The sequence below is a fragment of the Ceratotherium simum genome, chromosome 2 (assembly GCF_057802395.1).
Source record: "Ceratotherium simum simum isolate JZ-2026a chromosome 2, ASM5780239v1, whole genome shotgun sequence".
Lineage (NCBI taxonomy): Eukaryota > Metazoa > Chordata > Mammalia > Perissodactyla > Rhinocerotidae > Ceratotherium > Ceratotherium simum.
Window position 1 is genome coordinate 32786165 of NC_141901.1, and position 18325 is coordinate 32804489.

The 18325-nt window shown below is 39.8% G+C and overlaps 1 protein-coding gene and 1 long non-coding RNA gene across 8 annotated transcripts in view; one reads left to right on the forward strand and one right to left on the reverse strand.

The window, feature by feature from the left end:
• The window catches only part of LOC147917806 (uncharacterized), a 116968-nt gene that overhangs the window by 25811 nt on the left and 72832 nt on the right, over positions 1-18325 (reverse strand). For 3 of the 7 annotated variants that reach the window (XR_015554558.1, XR_015554549.1, XR_015554547.1), the window contains one exon: positions 16284-16373. The exons of 2 other annotated variants lie outside the window; for them this stretch is intronic. This is a non-coding gene — a long non-coding RNA (uncharacterized LOC147917806). Of the gene's footprint in view, positions 1-3399; positions 6138-10265; positions 13349-16283; positions 16374-18325 lie in introns of those variants that run through there. 2 more of the 7 variants (XR_015554555.1, XR_015554548.1) reach the window with 2 other exon arrangements.
• The window catches only part of RGS5 (regulator of G protein signaling 5), a 49456-nt gene continuing 33215 nt past the window's right edge, over positions 2085-18325 (forward strand). Inside the window, exon 1 of the mRNA XM_004424837.3 lies at positions 2085-2269. Coding sequence (XP_004424894.1) covers positions 2226-2269 — 44 coding nt within the window. The 5' untranslated portion in view covers positions 2085-2225. The remainder of the gene's footprint in view (positions 2270-18325) is intronic.

The following is an 18325-nucleotide window of genomic DNA, read 5'->3' on the forward strand; positions in this document are numbered from 1 at the left end:
TTGTTTCTCTGAAACTCCTCCTCCCAAGCCCCTTAGCTCTATAAAGACCCCCTGCTTTCTTCTTTTGTTAAGGCGTATTTGAGAGAGCCTATCCTCCTGCCTTCTCATTTTGGCCAATTCGAATAAAAGTTTCTCTACCTCCAATCACCAGTGTCTCAGTGATTGGCTTACTGCACATCAGGCACACAAACTTCAGACTAAGAGGTTTCGTATCAACATGAGCCAATTCCTTATAATAAATCTCTGACTAATACAATGAGCATGCTCTTTTACATGCTCTCTGGCTATCTCATCCTTAGAAAGTTTTTAAAAACAAATATATGCTGGATTAATATTTATTTCTATTGTATTTTGCATTTTTTTGCATTTTGGGTTCTAGCCCATCTTTTAGTATGACTGAGAAAATTTTGACTCTTTAAATCTCTACCCATCACATGAACTCTTCTGAACAGTCAGAAACCTGCTTTGATCTTCAGCCCTGGCCAAGACATTATCCTCCATGATTCTACATTAATTTGGGTTTTTTCCATAATATTCTTTCCTCAAGGCCCCTTGGGTTCAAACAGTAATTAGGCTCTTACCCCAAGGAGTCTCCTCTGCTATTTTATATTCCCACTATGAGACTCAATAGTCAACAACAGTGTTCAAATCTCTATAAACAACAACTGTTCCATCACTTGGATTAATTGATTTGCTGGTGTTTATGCAGCCAGTAAATGGCAGAACTTGGACAGCTGCATTTAGTTTAAGCAATATTTGTAAATGTCTATGTGCCTGATGTTGTGCTAAGTGCTAGAGGTACAAAGGTGAATAGGGCAGGGTTCCTTGTTAAATAATATGGTACAGAGCCATGGCTTTCAAACCTTTTTGATTATGACTTACATTAAGAAATGCTGTTTATCTAATGACCCTGTTTAGACATACATGTTGATAATTAAAGCAAAAATTTCAGAAAACAATGTTTAAATTTCTTCATGCAATGCATGTGAATATTTGTCTGTTATATTCTATTTTTTTAATTTAAAACATCAGGTCGTAATACACTATATTGACTTTACAAGCTAATAACAAGCCTTGATCAACAATTTAAAACAAATAATTTCAGATAATAGAGAACATTATGAGAATCATCTTTAATTCCAAATTTAGAGCTTTTCTTACAGATTATGTGATGCTGCATATTTTTAGCTTGGACACATGCCTACCCCTTAGGCATCTGCATTTACATATTAATTTATCAGCCTCTTAGGTCCTGACAGGATGAGACACAAGTCAGCTAAATTTTGGTGGTAAAAATCCTTGAGTGATAGGAAGCAGGAAAAGATTGAAGAGGAAGGGAAGACAAGCCTAGCCAAGGATGGGTGGGTGGGTGGGTGGGCATCCAAATAATTACCTCACCTAGTCATCAAAGTCAAGAATAATCAGAAGACCACTTACAGAATTAGGGGTATTTGGGGGGTATTATCTAGTGGATAGAATCATGTAGTGTATTTAGTCTCTTCCATTATTCAGCTCAGGGGTTATTTTCTCCCCCAAATCTTCTCTGGTGGCCCTTGAAAGCTCACAGCATCTTGAGCCTGCCTCCATCGCTCCTCTACATTGTATTGATGTGATGTTTGTGAGTCTTGAGAGCAGGGAGTGCCTCTTTCTTCTCTGAACTCCTAGCATCCAGCAGAGTGCCTGGCATGTGCTAGGTACTCATGTACACACTCTGTGGACTTCTCTAAATCTGTTTCCTCCACTGTGTAACAAAGTTGGGCTAGCTGATCTCCAAGGGCCCTTGCAGTCCTGACAGTCTACAACTTCGGCAGATCTGAAGTAGCCCAAGGCACTCTGCTTCATAACAAAGCCCACATCTTCACTGTGGTGGGCTCAAGATTACGAGTTAAAACATGAATGACCTGTGCACAGTTTAGGGCCTAACCCTGCCCTGGCAGAACAAGCAACCAGTGTTCTGATAAGAGCAGCTGAAAGCCTGATGCTGCAGCAGCGCCTGCAGCAGAGAAAAGATTCCAGCCTCCACCTCCCACACAAGTGCTGCTGCTCTCCAGCCTGCAATTTCCTCTAAGGCTCGGGATTGGTCCGGAGAGCGACAGAGGGCCGGGAAAGACCTCTATATATTCCTCAGAGGGAAAGGCAGTCCCAGATAGTTTTGAAGTTTTCCAAGACTCGCTCTGCTGTTAAGAATTTGTGCTCAAAGCTGAGGAGCTAAGCCACTTGCCAAAATGTGCAAAGGACTTGCAGCTTTGCCCCACTCATGCCTGGAAAGGTGAGAACTGAGTTATTTTGGCTTAAGAGATGGAGATAAGGAGAATCTTTACTCAGGGGAGGATACCCAGAGGCAATAGAGGGCCATTGTCTTCTGTGGTGAAACAGGTGTAACAGGTGCTTGACAGTAGACTGGGAATTGTCTCCTCTCTGTTAAACAACACAGAGGTTTTGAAAGATCTGAGCTAGGCGACTGATTCAACATGGGATGTTTCATACATCTTTTAATATCCAGAACATTTCCTCTGAGGAGATGCCTATTCTATAGGTGCTTGTTCAGAGTCAAAAGTGTATGGTTAAGAATATGAATTCCAACATCAACCTGCCTGGGTTTGAATCCTGACTCCACTACTTATTATGTGTGTGATATGGGGCAATTTATTTAATCTCTTTATATCTCAGTTTCATTATCTGTAAAATGGAGATATTCAGAGTATCTACCTCTCAGGCTGGTTATGAGGATTGAATGAATTACTGTATATGAAAAGCTCAGGGCACTGTCTGGCTCATATTAAAACCATATAAACGTTAACCTTCATTAATGTCCATGGACTGGGAGAGGATGAAGGTTTGCAATGAGGCAGAGAGAATTTCTTATTGTTCTTTGTATCTTGATCCCATTAGATAGAGGTAGCTGGATTGCTGGACAGAAGAAAGCCTTTGGAACACAGAGGTTATTTATTAGCTGGCATTCTTTTTTAGATAAATGGAAGAACACCTTTGAGGCTCCAGGTTGTCCTTAGGCTGGACAATATTCTGGAGGGAATCCTAAGTATCTAGGCTAAGAAAACAGAACAAATATCTGACTTGTTGGAAAATTTAACCCAGTAATCCTACCTGATGCAGAGACGTAGAGATGTTTCTCCTCATCTTATTTCTTAAGAATGGATTTGATTAAATTTGGTTTGAGCCTTCATTATTTAAAATAAATAAAGGTGAACCTTGTGCAACCTAACTCCATCCTTAAAGGCACTGGCAATGTTTGCCTAAGAAGATTGTGTTGTTCAACGGGCCATCTATGACTTCTGTCTCTGACAAGCTCAGGTCTTCTTTTTGATGACTTTAACCCTAGAAATAACCTCAAAATGACTTTTAAAGAGATAATATTATAGCAAAGGAATTTATCTCCAACAATACTGTCTAGTGACTGAAAGTAAAACCTACCCTTATCTGTCAAAAGCACAGATTATTTTTAAAAGATGCACATAAAAGAAACTCATAGTAGTTAAGTAATAGTAGTTACAGTGTAACTATGGGGGCAATATTGACTAACCTTGGGGAAGGGGACAAGATTTAACGCTGGATACTATTTATTGCTATCAGCCTATCCTGAGCCACAGGGAGAACAGAAGGAGGTGAAAGGCACCCAAAGTTCCTTGAATATGAGATGATGCATAATTATTTCTTTTTCCATTTTCGCAACTATGAGAAATGCAGTTTGACTTTCACAACAACTTTAACGGATGCCTTTAGCCACTTATTATTTGAAATTATTATGTACTTTCATGTAGTAGATAAACCTTACCTCATTAATTGGTGAACAATTGATTCTAGAATGATTGTAACATCATTCTGCTGGGCATTTTGTGATCCCATAACACACTGCCTGGCATTTAGTGAATAATCAATAAATGTTTGTTCAAAGTTTGGCATTGTTACTAATTTTGCCCTATATGTTCTTGTAAGTATGTATAGTGTTTACTAAGATACATGGATGAACATTTCTTTCAGTGATTCCTATTACTGTTTTATATCTGATTCACTGTCAACATTAATATTGAATCACTTTTTGTCCCTTTTGATGCACAGCAGATTCTTCTGCTCTAGGATATAACTAATGTTCATGTGGAATATTATAGAGTGGCCAAAGAGCAAGCTTTTTTGCCTAGACAGCCTGAAACCTTTAATTTATTGGCAGGTGGTAGAATCCTGCAGTTATTGTCTCCTATTACGTATTTTTTTCCTTGATCTCTTACCATTGCAAATAAAGTCATATTTCCAATTACAATGCTGCCTGAGAGGAATGTTTTGGAGAAATGGCATTGTGGAGCTGTGGAGCTGCTAGCACACACTCAAGGAAAGAATCCTATGTATTCTAAGGGAACAATGATACTTGAGTAATGCTTCCAAACCCGCCTTCCCTGGCTCTACTCTCTGCCTCTCACCTCCCTCATCCCCACAGGCTCCTCACCTTTTCATTTCTTCTTTCCAAGCTACAGAAGGAACATGGGTATGCCTCAATGCTTAGATAAAGATATTTTGAAAACCATATAAAATAAATTAGGCCAACATATATGCATTACAAAACAAACTGTTTTTAATGGAAAGATCTGCTGAAGAGTTAAATTGCAACTTCTCTATGCATTGGAAATAGAATTCAGTTATAAAAATCTGATTAACGTATCATTTATCAGAGTAGAAACAGTACTGGTTAAGGAGTAAAGAGAAGACTCAGCTTTGTCATTATGTAATTTGTGTCCATGAGCAAGTTATTTCACACTTTCCTAGGATTTCATTTTCTTATTTAGTAAATGAAAGTTGAATTAGTTGTTCTCTAACGTCCTTTCCAATTATAACACAGTTTAAATGAAACAAGATGCACCTGGTTTCAGTGACTAGTGAGAGATGCAATTAAAGGGAAATTTTTCTTAATTTATTTCCCTCTAAAAGTTTGGGGGCAGAAAAGAGTCGATTATGAAAAATCATCAAGAACCCAGCCATGTTCTGATGGCATGGCTGTGGCAGAAGCAATCTAATCAGTGATTCCAACACTGATTTACAAGAAATCAAAATTTACTTCATGTAAGGCAAGCTTTAATCCTAGAAAATAGTCCTTTCTCAATGTTTAGGGTAGCATTAAGCCAGAGTCAACTTTGACGAACTTGTAGAAACTATTCTTGTTTTACTTAGATTTTTGAGACTATTGCTCATTAAAACTGTAAATTGACCTCACATATTTTTATATATTTAAAGAGACCAATAATCCAAACATTTGAACCACAAATGGCCACCACCCCAGAATTTCTGCCCTGTGGCCTATTGAAACCTGTGCTGTATGGGTGGGAATCTTAGAGTCAATAGAAAAGGAAAGAGTTGAGTCCATGGAAAGTCTTATTTGTACCAGTGATTTTCAACTTAGAATTTTAGGTATCTTTTGAAAATCATTTTATTTTTGGAGTTTCTTGAATTTCTCTGAACAAGTTTAATTTTTAAAGTAAACATTGCACTTTGGAAAAAGATGGAAGTGTTCTGAAATAAAAAATGTTATTATGATTCCCCCAAAGTTGCTACCATAATATGAAGCAACCAGTGTGATGATTATTATTTTTGTCCATCAGTGTTAACTAGTCCTGATACCAAGTTCACAGTCTTTGCTAAACGAAAAAGGGGGTAAAGGAGTAATGAAGACAGCTTCTGACAAAGAATTTTCCCTGGGATATTAATAAAGTGTCACAAGCCCTTAGCTCTGTGGGTGTCTGGCATAGATCTGGTTTCTGTTAAGATTGTAAAGGCTGCTAGTGTCGGAATGTGTTTAATCCACAGTTCACACAAGGGCTTCCGGCCATCTTAAGTGTGTGGCAATGCTGGGAATTTTAGGAGCTACAGAAGGTAAATAAGGGAGGTGATGTTTTGGTTTTTTATTTATTACTATTTTACTAAAAATTCCATTTCCCCCCATTGTCTCTGATTTATATGGGTCTAGGATTAGAAAATTTAGAATAGAAAGTCCCCTTATAAGCAGAACCACTGATCAATGAATCTTTTAAGGTTGTTAAACCAATGGAAGCCAGATTGGGCCAAGGCTCCTGGGTCTGCAGGATTAAGTAAATACAGCTTTTTCCAAAGGCATGAGCACATCCTTGGGCCAACTGTAGAGAAAAGAAAAGTACCAAGTGAGTTAAGACTGTGGCAATTAACTTGAACAAATCATAGCTCAGTCAGAATGGATACAAGATCATCAAAGGAGTCTAACGAGATAGTTGCAGAGCCTGTAGTTGGGTTCAGTATCATGCTTTGTGGGAATAAGTGTAAATTTGAAGCTTGCTATAGCTGATAGCCTTGTGATATAGTTGCAAATATTTCGATGAAACGCTGTAATGTTAAGAAGGTGAATGAACTTAATAAAACTGGAGGGGGGAGTCATTAAGAAAAACTTTGTTTCAATTCTTATTGATGAAACAATTTTGATTATTTGTCTGGATTGCCTTTCAAACCTCCATATTTGCCTTAGGCAAAAGGATGAAAAACCTCTCAAGGAAATTTCAGCTCAGTTAATAAACAAGAAGGAATTAGTGTGTTGAGATCCACTATGCAGCAAGAAATGTACAAAAATGGGAGGAGTAGGTGGAAGCTCATAGAGCTTTTGGTAGTCAGGGAAAGCGGTACAAGAAGTTACAGGGGATGATGTCCAAGTAATGTTTACCAATGAACCCTGAAAAGACAGAGGAGTTAGCCAGGTCTAGATAGAAAGAGGAGAGAGAGAAGGAAGGCATTCCAGGCCAAGAGGGGCAGGCCTGCATGTGCAAAGGCATGGAGGTGACAGGGCCCAGCGAGTTTGGCTGATGTGATGACATCTTTGTACAATCCATATTATCTCTCCAAAGCAAACAAGGAGGGAATTTTGAATTTCTAATCAGTTAACCTCCTGTGCCTAAGGAATTCAATCACTAAAAAGACAATCTGTACTTGGCACATAGTAGGCACTTAATTAGTATTTTGTCAAAAGAATGCACAAATAAATTTACAGCATGTGGAGACAGGCCTGCTTCCAGGTTGGCCTAGCGCTTTTTCTGCTTCCAAAGGGATTGAGAGGAGCCATATCAGTGATATTTTAGGCTATGATGGGAGAAAGAGTGTATGTTGCAAAATAAAGAGGATTCTTGCTGGGAAGAGTGGGAGTGGGAGTAGGAGGGAAAGAAAGGTGGAGAACTTCCAGCATTTCTATAATTTCATCAGTAAAACCTTGTTACAGATGTGAGTCTTTTTTGTTTCTAATGATGGTAGCACTTTGGTAGCTGTTGGGGAGCCTCACAAAATTGTGTATCACTTTGGCTATTTCTCATGCATTTCCTGTTGCAGCTTCTTTAATGAATTACATTCTGTGTTCTAACTAGTTGCTTCTTCCTAGTCTTTCTTCCATTTAGTCTGGGCTGTGTTGAATCACCAGATATCAATTCAAAACACTTTCAGATCCCAGCATCTTAAGTTTGGAAGGATCCCTGAAAGGTTATCTAACTTGTTTCTCTTTCTCTAGCAAAGACTACACTCTGTTATGGGATAGATGAGACCTAGGGAGAGAGTTTATGTCTCTGGGGCCAGTGTTAATGGCTTTTGTCTGTCCTGCTGGCCGGAAAGCAAAGGAACTAAACTTTAATTAGTTCAGTCAGGATCAATCAGTACTAAGAGGAACCAGAATATGGCTGGAGGCCAGAAGATAACAGGTTCCTATCTCTTTCTTCCTTTCAAGTTCTAATCAGTTCTCAGATAACACTGGATCTGCACCATATTTTAAAGGCTGAGTCACCCAGAGGATAAAGATAGTGAAAGCCTGATTGTTTTGACTGCCTGGAGAAAGTAACTCCTAAGATTACACATGATAGGAATATTAAAGAAAACCCAGAGTAAGGAAGGATGTAAGTTCACAATCTATCCCCTCCCTTAACATCAGCAATGGAGTGGAAACTCCACCTCTGTCACTTCCTAGCTGTGCCAATTTAGGAAAATCACTAAACCTCTCTGAGCCTCATTTCCTCATCTGTAAATAAGGATATTGATCTTGTTGGGGAGAGATTCTATAAGAAATAAATAAAGTAATGTTCATAAGGTGACTAGTTTTTAGTAGGTGCACCCCTATGAAATAATTAATTTCCTTTCATTCTTCTTTTCTTCTTTATAGGTAGTCAGGAAAACATTTAAGTCTCAATTATGTGGCAAGGCCTCAGATAAAACTTATTTCTTTTCACTTTCCTCATCATATCTTCATCTTTTTTTAAATAATAAAGATGAATTTTTAAAATAGTTGAGTATTGTCTTTGAATCCATAATTCTCTCAGCAGGTATCTCTTTTTAAAAAATATACCAACTCTACAAAACATTAAAAGACATTAAAAACCATAATTATACTTAAAAATTAAAAATCCTTTAATATCAGTAAATATCCAGTAAGCATCCAGATATGCTCAATGGTCTTTTTGCAGTGGGATTATTTGAATCAAGATCCAAATGAAGGTCACCTATTTTTTTTTTACTATTATTAAATGTTATTATTATTAGATTGATGAACACTAGCCATTGATCCAGTGTGCTTTCTACAAGTAATTAGGCTCCAGTTATGTAAAAGCACTTCTTGCAAATGCACTTAAGGACCCCTAGAGACTGAGAGACCCGTGCTTTTATCTGACGAGGAGATGTTAGCAAACAATTTGGAGTGGTTTAACAGAGCAAGTGTGGTGAGGCGTCCACATTTCACAAACACTGACCTGAGGGATTTGTTTCCCGTACCCTTTCAGGTCTCTTCACTAGCTGCAAAAAGCCTCTCACCGAGCCTCCCACTGACTTCTCTACATCAAATCACGTTTACTAAGCTCCTACTGCATACAGCACACAGTGCCAGGAGCTGGAAGCCACTGGGGCACAGATCCCTTTTCTGCTCCTTTACTTCTCGGCAGTGAGAGCACTAAGCCCTCCTCCCTGAACTGCTGAACTGGTTCACATGCAATCACCCTACACCCAAGATGGAAAGGGTATCCCCAAATCTCCATCCAGGTGCGGATACCACAGAAACCTTAGGGTCACACATTGAGATTGGTTGAGAGTCTCTTAAATCTCTCCTTATCACTAGGCTTCCTGTCTCTTGTTTCTTTTTTTCTTGCAATTTATTTGTAGAACACAGAATTTTTAGAAAAAAATTCTTAGAAAAGGTACTGAGTGGGGAACACAAGTGTCCCAAGCTGTACCCTTGGCTTCTACTAGCTAGAAGAGGGTGAGTTGTGAGTCAGTTGCCCTCACCAGGCCTCATTATCATCTTTGTAAAAGGTGATGAATCAATTGTATGATCCTTTACATTCCTTCCTGATCTACTTTATTGTTCTTAATTTGGACACCATATTTTTTGAGGAAAGATTGCATTTTCATTCTAATTTTGCATCTCATCCCAAGTCCTACAGGAAAGCCAAGGAACTAACTTCTGGATATAGCTTGAAAGCAGCAATCAATTAAAAATGTGCAGTTTTCTTCCAGTCACTTTGGATCTCAATGGACTAAATGAAGAACCCCATATTTCTTAAAAATATTTGTGCCAAATTCAGAATAAACTCCCAATTTGTGAAACATATATATTTGTATGCAGTGGAAAGTGACTTTTTTTATTTTGGTGAATTCCATGAAAGGAAAAGATGGTCTCAGTTTCTCATAAAATTCAAGGGTGAATTGATAGGTTCAAAGATCATGGATTGTAACAGTCTATCGTTCTTGTACTTTGTTTACAATTAATGTAGTGCTCTCTTATCTCAAGAGTGTACATTCCTCTAGGGCAAGAAGGAAAAAGTGTAGCAAGGATCCGGCCCCCCTGACCTTGCGGGTATGGTGCCATTGACTACTTTCATACTATGTCACATTTTTCTCCAGTCAGTGGAAACGGTAGCCCACTCATGCCCTTCTCAATACTGCCCAGGAGACATTCTTTGCCTTAACAGTCAAAGTGTTTCCATCCTTTTTTTTTTGTGAGGAAGATCAGCCCTGAGCTAACATCTGTGCTAATCCTCCTCTTTTTGCTGAGGAAGACCAGCCCTGAGCTAACATCTATTGCCAATCCTCCTCCTTTTTTCCCCCAAAGCCCCAGTAGATAGTTGTATGTCATAGTTGCACATCCTTCTAGTTGCTGCATGTGGGACGCGGCCTCAGCATGGCCGGACAAGCGGTGCGTTGGTGTGCGCCCGGATCTGAACCCGGGCCGCCAGTAGCGGAGCGCGCGCACTTAACCACTAAGCCACGGGGCCGGCCCCAAAGTTTCCATTCCTGAGGGCTGGAATGAGAAGGGTGAATCAGGGTTTCTTGGCCTTTACATAATTAATCAATTTTCACTTACCGGCTGAGTAGATGCTGTTGTACTGACAATTCTTGAAGCCATGGAGGTTGCTTCTAATTGCATGAATTCATGTCAGGCACATATATGCACAGCAACTGCAATTTCCAACCAGAATAAGGACATACCTCTAAAGGGTTGCCTCTAGACCAGGCATAAGAAACTGGATCTTTCCTGGAAAATCTGTAGGTGTGGTCAACTAATTATAGGATGCATGTACCATCAACACAGCTTATGTACTGTGACTTCGGGCTCATTCACCCTGACCATAGCGTTCCTGGAAAGTCCAGAGAGGGTATTTCTTTGCAAAGCATTCTATTCAGTTGCCAGGTCGAGATATAATCTGGCCTGACATTTTTTCTCCTTCTAAAAGGAAATATTTCAGAGTTGAAAGGCTTCAGCCAAGCTGTCTTTGAGTGCTTTGGACAGTAGATACCTGATAATCATGCTGGCTTCGTGAAGAGCAAATGAGGCTAAGACCGTTATTCTGTATTCTACATGTTTTCCTTTCTCCTTTCCAACCTTTTCTCCAGACGTTTCTCAAAACAACACTACCCCATCTTAATCTTAATCAGATCCTTACAACTCTACATTCTAGAAAGATGTTGGAACTATCATATTAGAGTCAGAGGAAGAGACGCAGCATGAAATAAAATACTTGAAAAATGTGAAGCGCTCCACTCAGTAAGTGCTTATTATTGGTAGTGAAGTGTGTGGAGCTGTTTTGGTCAAGCTACTACTTTTTGACATTTTTTTTGTGCAGACATCTGTTTCTTGATGAGGCACTTGTCTGTGGGGATTCAAGAAGTTTAAAGAATCAAGATGTTCCATTAACAAAGTAGTTTGTTGTATTTTGTCAACTTATTTTAAGTGATAGTTTATAAGAGATACCTAAGTCAACAGGAGCCTGGGACTGAATGACCTGTGCACTTTGGGACAAGGTCAACAATGCAGATCCCACTGAAGACTTTCTCAGAGGAGCCTGTTATCTAAGGACCGGTGCTAGTGCTTTCTGGATGACACGCTTCCAGAATCTTAGACTTCGTTTCTGAATCCCCAAGTCCAAAACATGTATGTCACCTGAATACACACATGCATGCATGTGCACACACACACACCCCCACACACTCCTGATACTTTTATGACTTAGATAAAAGATGGATGGTTTGTTGAAATCCATGCAGACAAACTAAAAGAGAAGCAGAGCCTGGTAGAGGGAAGCAATTTTTCTTTCACAAAGGTGAATGTAGATTGAGGGGGATTTTTTCCTTCTTAGGCGAATACGTGTCTTCTACTTTCAGAGTTTGCATTTTACACTTTCTCCTTTAGCTGGCCATGTTGAGGGAAAAAACTCTCTGTAAATTGGGGTTTTTTCAAAATTCTCAACTGAATGTTCAAAAAGCCTTTAAAAAAATTTTAAATTGTCTTCTAACTTTTCCCTTCCATATCCACTAAGAATAGCTTAACCTTTGTCTTGCTTTCTGGGCCAGACAGGGCCCTGATGTCTGTAGATATGCTGAAATGGGAGTGTGGATGGCTGGACTGCAGCAGTGGGAAAGGAATGTGTAACTTTCATTAGCTACTCATGGCACACATTTTATTAAGTGGATAGTGGCTTTAGAGCATGAAAAAGACAATAGCAAAGACAACTGACAATTTTGACAGTCTAGAAGTGAGTGCCTAGCACAATCTTGATCATTCACAGGCACACAATAAAAGTCTAATGGCTCGAGAGATTCTGCTCCTTGAGATGAGATATGATCTTTTCTCCTCTTTTTTCTAATATGACCAGCTTAGAATCACAGATTGAGAATAGGATCAGGGTCACAGACCAAATCCTTCTTTCATAGGTGAGGAAACGGGTCCAAACTGTTATGGTGACTTGACCAAGATCACAAAGCTAGTTAGAGTTGGAGCTAATTCAAAGTCTGTGGATTTCCATATTACCTTCATTTTATTTTATCTGGTGAACTTTAATTTATGAATTTTGCGTGTCTTCTCTTTTAAAATATTTATTCTCCCGGAGACACCATCTTTTAAAAGATTTTGATTACCAAAGAAACTAGTCTTTAAGAAAAAATGCGATTTTTTTCCATTTCTGTTTACCAGATGCACATAAGCTGCCAATTAGAATATCTGAACAGCATGAGACAGGCTGTATTGCATAGTAATTAAGAGCCCACGGGCTGAAATGAGATGGACTTTGACTCCTCCCACTGTCATTTACTGGGTGATTTTGGGCAAATCACCTAACTTCTCTGTGACTCAGTTTTCCCATCTGCAAGATGGGGATAATATTTACACCTCCCTCATAGGATTGTTATGAACCCGAAATAAGGTTATGCATTGTATGTGTTGAGTAAACCATTTACATCACGGGAAATGTGTGCTTTCTCTTAGAGTGTGATTTTTCGTAGTCGTCTTCACGTTGGGAGATCCTTGGAGCCAAGTCTCAGAATGGGGCAAGAACAGGGAACTGAAAAGCAACCAAAACTAAATGAGACAATTCCCCCTTCCCACGTCCCCTCCTTCTTCTGTGCCTATTTCTGTGCCTTGCAGACTGTTCTTCTGTCATCGTCTGTGAAAATTGCTCAGGAGCAGGCCATATCTCAAGGGTTTGACTAGATACTTTTCCACTTAGAAGATACTGCTCTTCCCTTCTTTTTTCTGTGTGATGTTCCTGCTTCCCCACGTTCTCAGGTCTTTTTTCCCTTGCTGTGTTTTATATCCGATGGTCTCCTATCAGCTGTGACTTGCATTTGCAATAGTAAAATTGCATTTGCTTTTGTCTAAGACCCCTCATGTCTTCAGTCTCAGGGAGGGTGTTCAGCCCAAAGACTCCTGCTGTGCGTCCTCTTGGGGCACTGGGGCATCCGCGTGGTTCCTGGACCATGATCTCTAACGTAGTAACTCCTGTGTCAGCAACCACACAATTTGGGGAATCCCCACTCTTCAGTTCTTGATGTGTGAGTGCCACAAGGCAGACTGCATTGCTCCCTGGGAGGAAAATGAGAGAATATTCTAAGAATGCTGGAGAAAAGTCTCCAGGATTATGACCCTGTGACATATGCATGGACCTCGAAAGCTTCTTTGGAAGTTTTAGTAAATGTATTAGAAAGATGTGGGCTTCCATAGTAAACTTTGGGAAAGCTCCCTGGGAAGCTGGCGGAAAGACAGGAAGAGAGCATCTGTTTTAGGATCCAAACCAATACCCTCTCCAGGGTTCAAGCCAAATTGTACATTTCCAAATTTCAACCCTTCTGGAAAGCTTTCTCTATTTCTCCCTCTAGGAGAAGTTAACCTTGCATCCTTTGAACTCTCACAGAAGTTTTTTTTAAAGAATTTCTTTTTTTAGGAAGATTGGCCCTGTGCTAACACCTGTTGCCAATCTTCCTCTTTTTCTTTTTTTCTCCTCAAAGCCCCAGTACATAGTTGTATATCATAGTTGTAGAGCTGTAGCTCTTCTACGTGGGATGCCACCTTAGCATGACTTAATGAGTGGTGAGTAGGTCCGCACCCAGGATCTGAACCAGCGAACCCCAGACTGCTGAAGCGGAACGTGAGAACTTAACCACTATGCCCCCAGGCCGGCTCCCTCACAAAATTTTTTAATCTTCCTTGTATTTCATATCACTTCTAACCCTACTTTCCTCAGATTCAGCTTTGGTTAGATATTTGATATTATCTAATTTAATGCTTATCCTAACCCTGCAAGGTAGATAATATCAACATCACTATTTTACCAATGAAGAAGCACACATCATTTAAACGTCTGGCCCAAGATGTGCCTGCGTTCTGGTGTGCTAATTTCAACTCTAGGGCTTATTCCACCATATCATAGCTGCATCTCAATAAAATTATGTAGATATATCTTCTTTATAAAATGGAAGCTACTTGAAATCAGGAACAATCTCTTAATAATTTTGTAAAACCCTCCCATATTATCTAGTACATGCCTGACAAACAGTGGTTGTTCTATTAGAGTCTGATAAGTGAATGAATATAGAAATGAATGTATGAATCAATAAATAGTTCTTGAAAATAGAAATCTTGAGAATAATAAGGTGTTGTTACGATATTTGGAGCAGGGGAGAAGAGATGATTTGAATTCTAATTCTATGCTTCAGACAAGAAACAGTCCTTTTTTCTTTTTGTGAGGAAGATCAGCCCTGAGCTAACATCCATGCCAATCCTCCTCTTTTTGCTGAGGAAGACTGGCCCTGGGCTAACATTTGTGCCTATCTTCTTCTACTTTATATGGGATGCCGCCACAGCATGGCCCGACAAGTGGTGCGTTGGTGCGCACCCGGGATCGGAACCCGGGCCGCCAGCAGTGGAGCGCGCACACTTAACCGCTACGCTACGGGGCTGGCCCCAAGAAACAGTCCTTTTATTCCTCATTGTTATGTCGTTATTTTGCTCCATAAGCCCTTTTAATAACTTGGCAAAGATGAATGTTGACCAAGTGTCTGATTATTTGAGGTAATGAATTTGTATCTATTACATATTGTGAGAGGACATATTAAGTTCTGGGAACTGTAGTTTTATTAATGATGTAATACATGTTAATGTTGATTAAGGTCTCAGTAAATTTTGCTGTGCTCCTCTTTCCTTCCCTCCTTCTCCATACTCTTTATTACCACTTTTATTTCCTTCTTTTGTAATATATAAAACAAGTCAAATAAAGTAAGGGCCATGTACAACTAGAAAGTTTCAGACTATGACATCCCTCTTCATAATTTGAAGCAGAATGACATGGAGATGCTCAAAGGCTGTGGGCCTCACCAGTGTTGAGAGCTCTCATGGGAATGCCTTCTGACCCCTCCACCTTTGGAACTCAAAATAAACCATAAATTTCTGTCTTCCTCAACTTGAGGACCATTTTCCCACTGTTCATTATCTGGCTTCCAAATTGAATTACCAAAAGTCCAGAAATCCTGCCAACAATATTTTGAATAAGATGGGGAATTGAAGGTCAAAGGGAAATAAACTACTTCCATCCTGTCTGTCTTGTCCCTCCGCTGTCTCCTTCGTTACCCTCAATAACCTACTCTGAGCAATGAGTATGTCAGAGACGGGCCATAAAAGCATGGGAAATATCTCAATTTCCACGGGAATCCTTGGGTAGGGAATATCCAGTGCTTAGGAAAAACAATACTTTTTTTTTTTTTTATTTTTAAATAGCAGCACAAAGTGGGGGTCATATTCCAATGTAACAATGAGTTGCACTAAGCAGCAGCAGAGGCTGCCAAATTTGCTTTCTGGGTCACTCCATAGGAGTGTTCTCCAGCAATGCATCTTATGTGTGCTTTCAGAATTAATAGCATTATTCTAAGGTGGAGACCCTCTGAAAGGAGCGTGTCTTGCAGGTCAGTCAAACAGATCTTTGTTGAGCATATTTTATTCTATTCAGTTTTGTTCTGTTCTGTTGTGTTCCATTCCATTCTATTCTATACATTCATTCATTTATTCATTCATTCAATAAACATTTACTAACCAACACCCATGTGTAAGATGCTCTGATAGGGATAGTAGGACAAATATAAGAGAACAGTATTAATTATAGGTCACATTTATAGAACATTTACTATGTGCCAAATGGTAGTTTAAACGCTTGAATGCATTAACTTATTTAGCTTCATGACATATGTATGAGGCAGGAATTACATTACCACCATTTTGCGTAGAAAAATGGAGGCTTGGAATTTAAGTAACTTGCCCAAAGTCACTCAGCTGCTAAGTAAGAGTTGGAATATAAACCCAAGCAGTGTGAACCCATGCTCTTATCCTCTATACCATCCTAGGAGTTAAAGCAACTTTAAAGTACTTAGCTATTTTCAAGATGCTCTGGGAGGGCCGGCCCGTGGCTTGGCGGTTGGGTGCGCGCGCTCCGCTGCTGGTGGCCCGGGGTTCGGATCCCGGGCGCGCACCGACGCGCCGCTTCTCCGGCCATGCTGACGCCGTGTCCCACATACAGCAACTGGAAGGATGTGCAGCTATGACATACGGCTATCTACCTGGGCTTTGGGGGAAAAAATAAATGAATAAATAAAATTATAAAAAAAAAAAAAAAAAAAGATGCTCTGGGAGACCAAGGAAGTAAGATATATGGTACCCACCCTCAAGGAGCTTGCTATCTCACTGGGAGTACATACATATAGAACTCTTAGATATACATTTATGAGAAACTAGAGAAATTGGGTGAAAATGTGCTGCCCATAACTTTAGCAGAAGGAATGCATTCTACCCTTGCTCTGTAAATTATTAGAGCTCTTGGAAAAGTCTTTTAATTTCTATAAACCTCAGTTTTTCTACTTTTAAAATGGGGGGTGGGGTACAAATTAAAAGCTCTCTAGGGCCGGCCCCATGGCCTAGTGATTAAGTTTGGTGTGCTCTGCTTCGGTGGCCCAGGTTCAGGTCCCAGGTGTGGACCTACACCACTCATATGCAGTCATGCTATGACAGCAACCCACACACAAAACAGAAAAAGATTGGCACAGATGTTAGCTCAGGGTGACTCTTCCTCAGGAAAAAAAAAAGCTCTCTAACATCCCCAAAATGTGCCTCTATTTTGTGATTTTATTCTAGAGAGGAGAGAAAGCAGTCTAGGCTGGAGTAGTTACACATGTTTCAGGAAAAGAGTGAGACTTCTTCTGGCCCTAGAGTATTCAAAGAGTTTTAAATTGCCATGTGGGTGGAGGGAGAGGGAGGTGGTGTGCTTGGGAGATAATGAGGAGACCAACGGGACTAGATATGCAAGTGGTTGTAGGGAATCATGGGGAAAAAGGTTAGAAATGGAGACCTTTCGAAGCCAGAAAGTGGTTTGAAATTGACATGGTAGATCAGAGGTTCTCAAAGTGTAGTCCTGGACCAGAGATGTAAATTCTCCAGCCCACCTCAGACCTCATGAATCAGAAACCCTGGGATGGGGCTCAGCAATCCATGTTTTAACCAGATCTCCAGGTGATTGGGGTGCATATTCAAGTTTGAGAACCATCGTGGTAGATAGTAGAGAACCATTACACGTGAGTAGGAAATTTGTTTCTGACAGGCTGGTCTGACAGTGAGTGCAGAATGTACTCAAGTAGGAAGAGGGCAACAGTAAGGTACGATGTCACAGTAATTCACGCCTGGAGAAGGGGGCTACATTTAGGTATGGAGAAAAAAGGGCACATTTAAAAGAGTTTTCTAGGAAGACAGAACATCATTTGTGACAGATTAGCTATCGGGAATGAAGAAGACAGTTTAATATGAATCAGAGAATTTATAAATTATGAGAATAAGGAGAATCTTATAGTTACAGATAAAACGGGATGTTGGGAAGGAGGGTTGAATAAAAAGGAATACATGGTACCATTCACAGGTAATTTAACATCTCAGGTTCTCGGTTTCTCCTTTATATACTGAAGATGTTGAATGTGATAGTCTTGAGATCTTTGTTTAGAACAGCTGGAGGGGGGAAATTACAGGTTTTCTCACTAAACTTGTTTCCTTCCTTCCTCTTTCTTTCCTTTTTTTGACTGAAGACAAGAGTGCTCAAATGACTTACTTGATCACCCAGCAAATGAGTGATTGAGTTGAAAATAGGGTTTAGTCAAGGGCAAACGTTACTCTGTTACACTTTCTTCATGAAGTTTCCTTCCAATTGTTGTATTCCATGTTGAGAGTTGTCATTTTTTTCTGTGAATAAGCTAGACATTTTCCTTCATTGGCACGGGATTTTCTCTAAGTAATAATAGTAATAATAATAATAAACTCTGCCACTTAGGGAGCGCATGGTAAATGTGCTACTCATTAATATAGGTGCTTCATGTATAGTAATTCATTTTATCAGAAGAACCTTAAGAGGCAGGTACCATTATTATCTCCATTTTGCCGATGAGAAAACTGAGGTGACGTAAGGTTAAGAAACTTGCCAGAAGTCACACGTGTGGTAAGATGTATCTTGGCTGTTTGGCTCCAACATCCATGCCC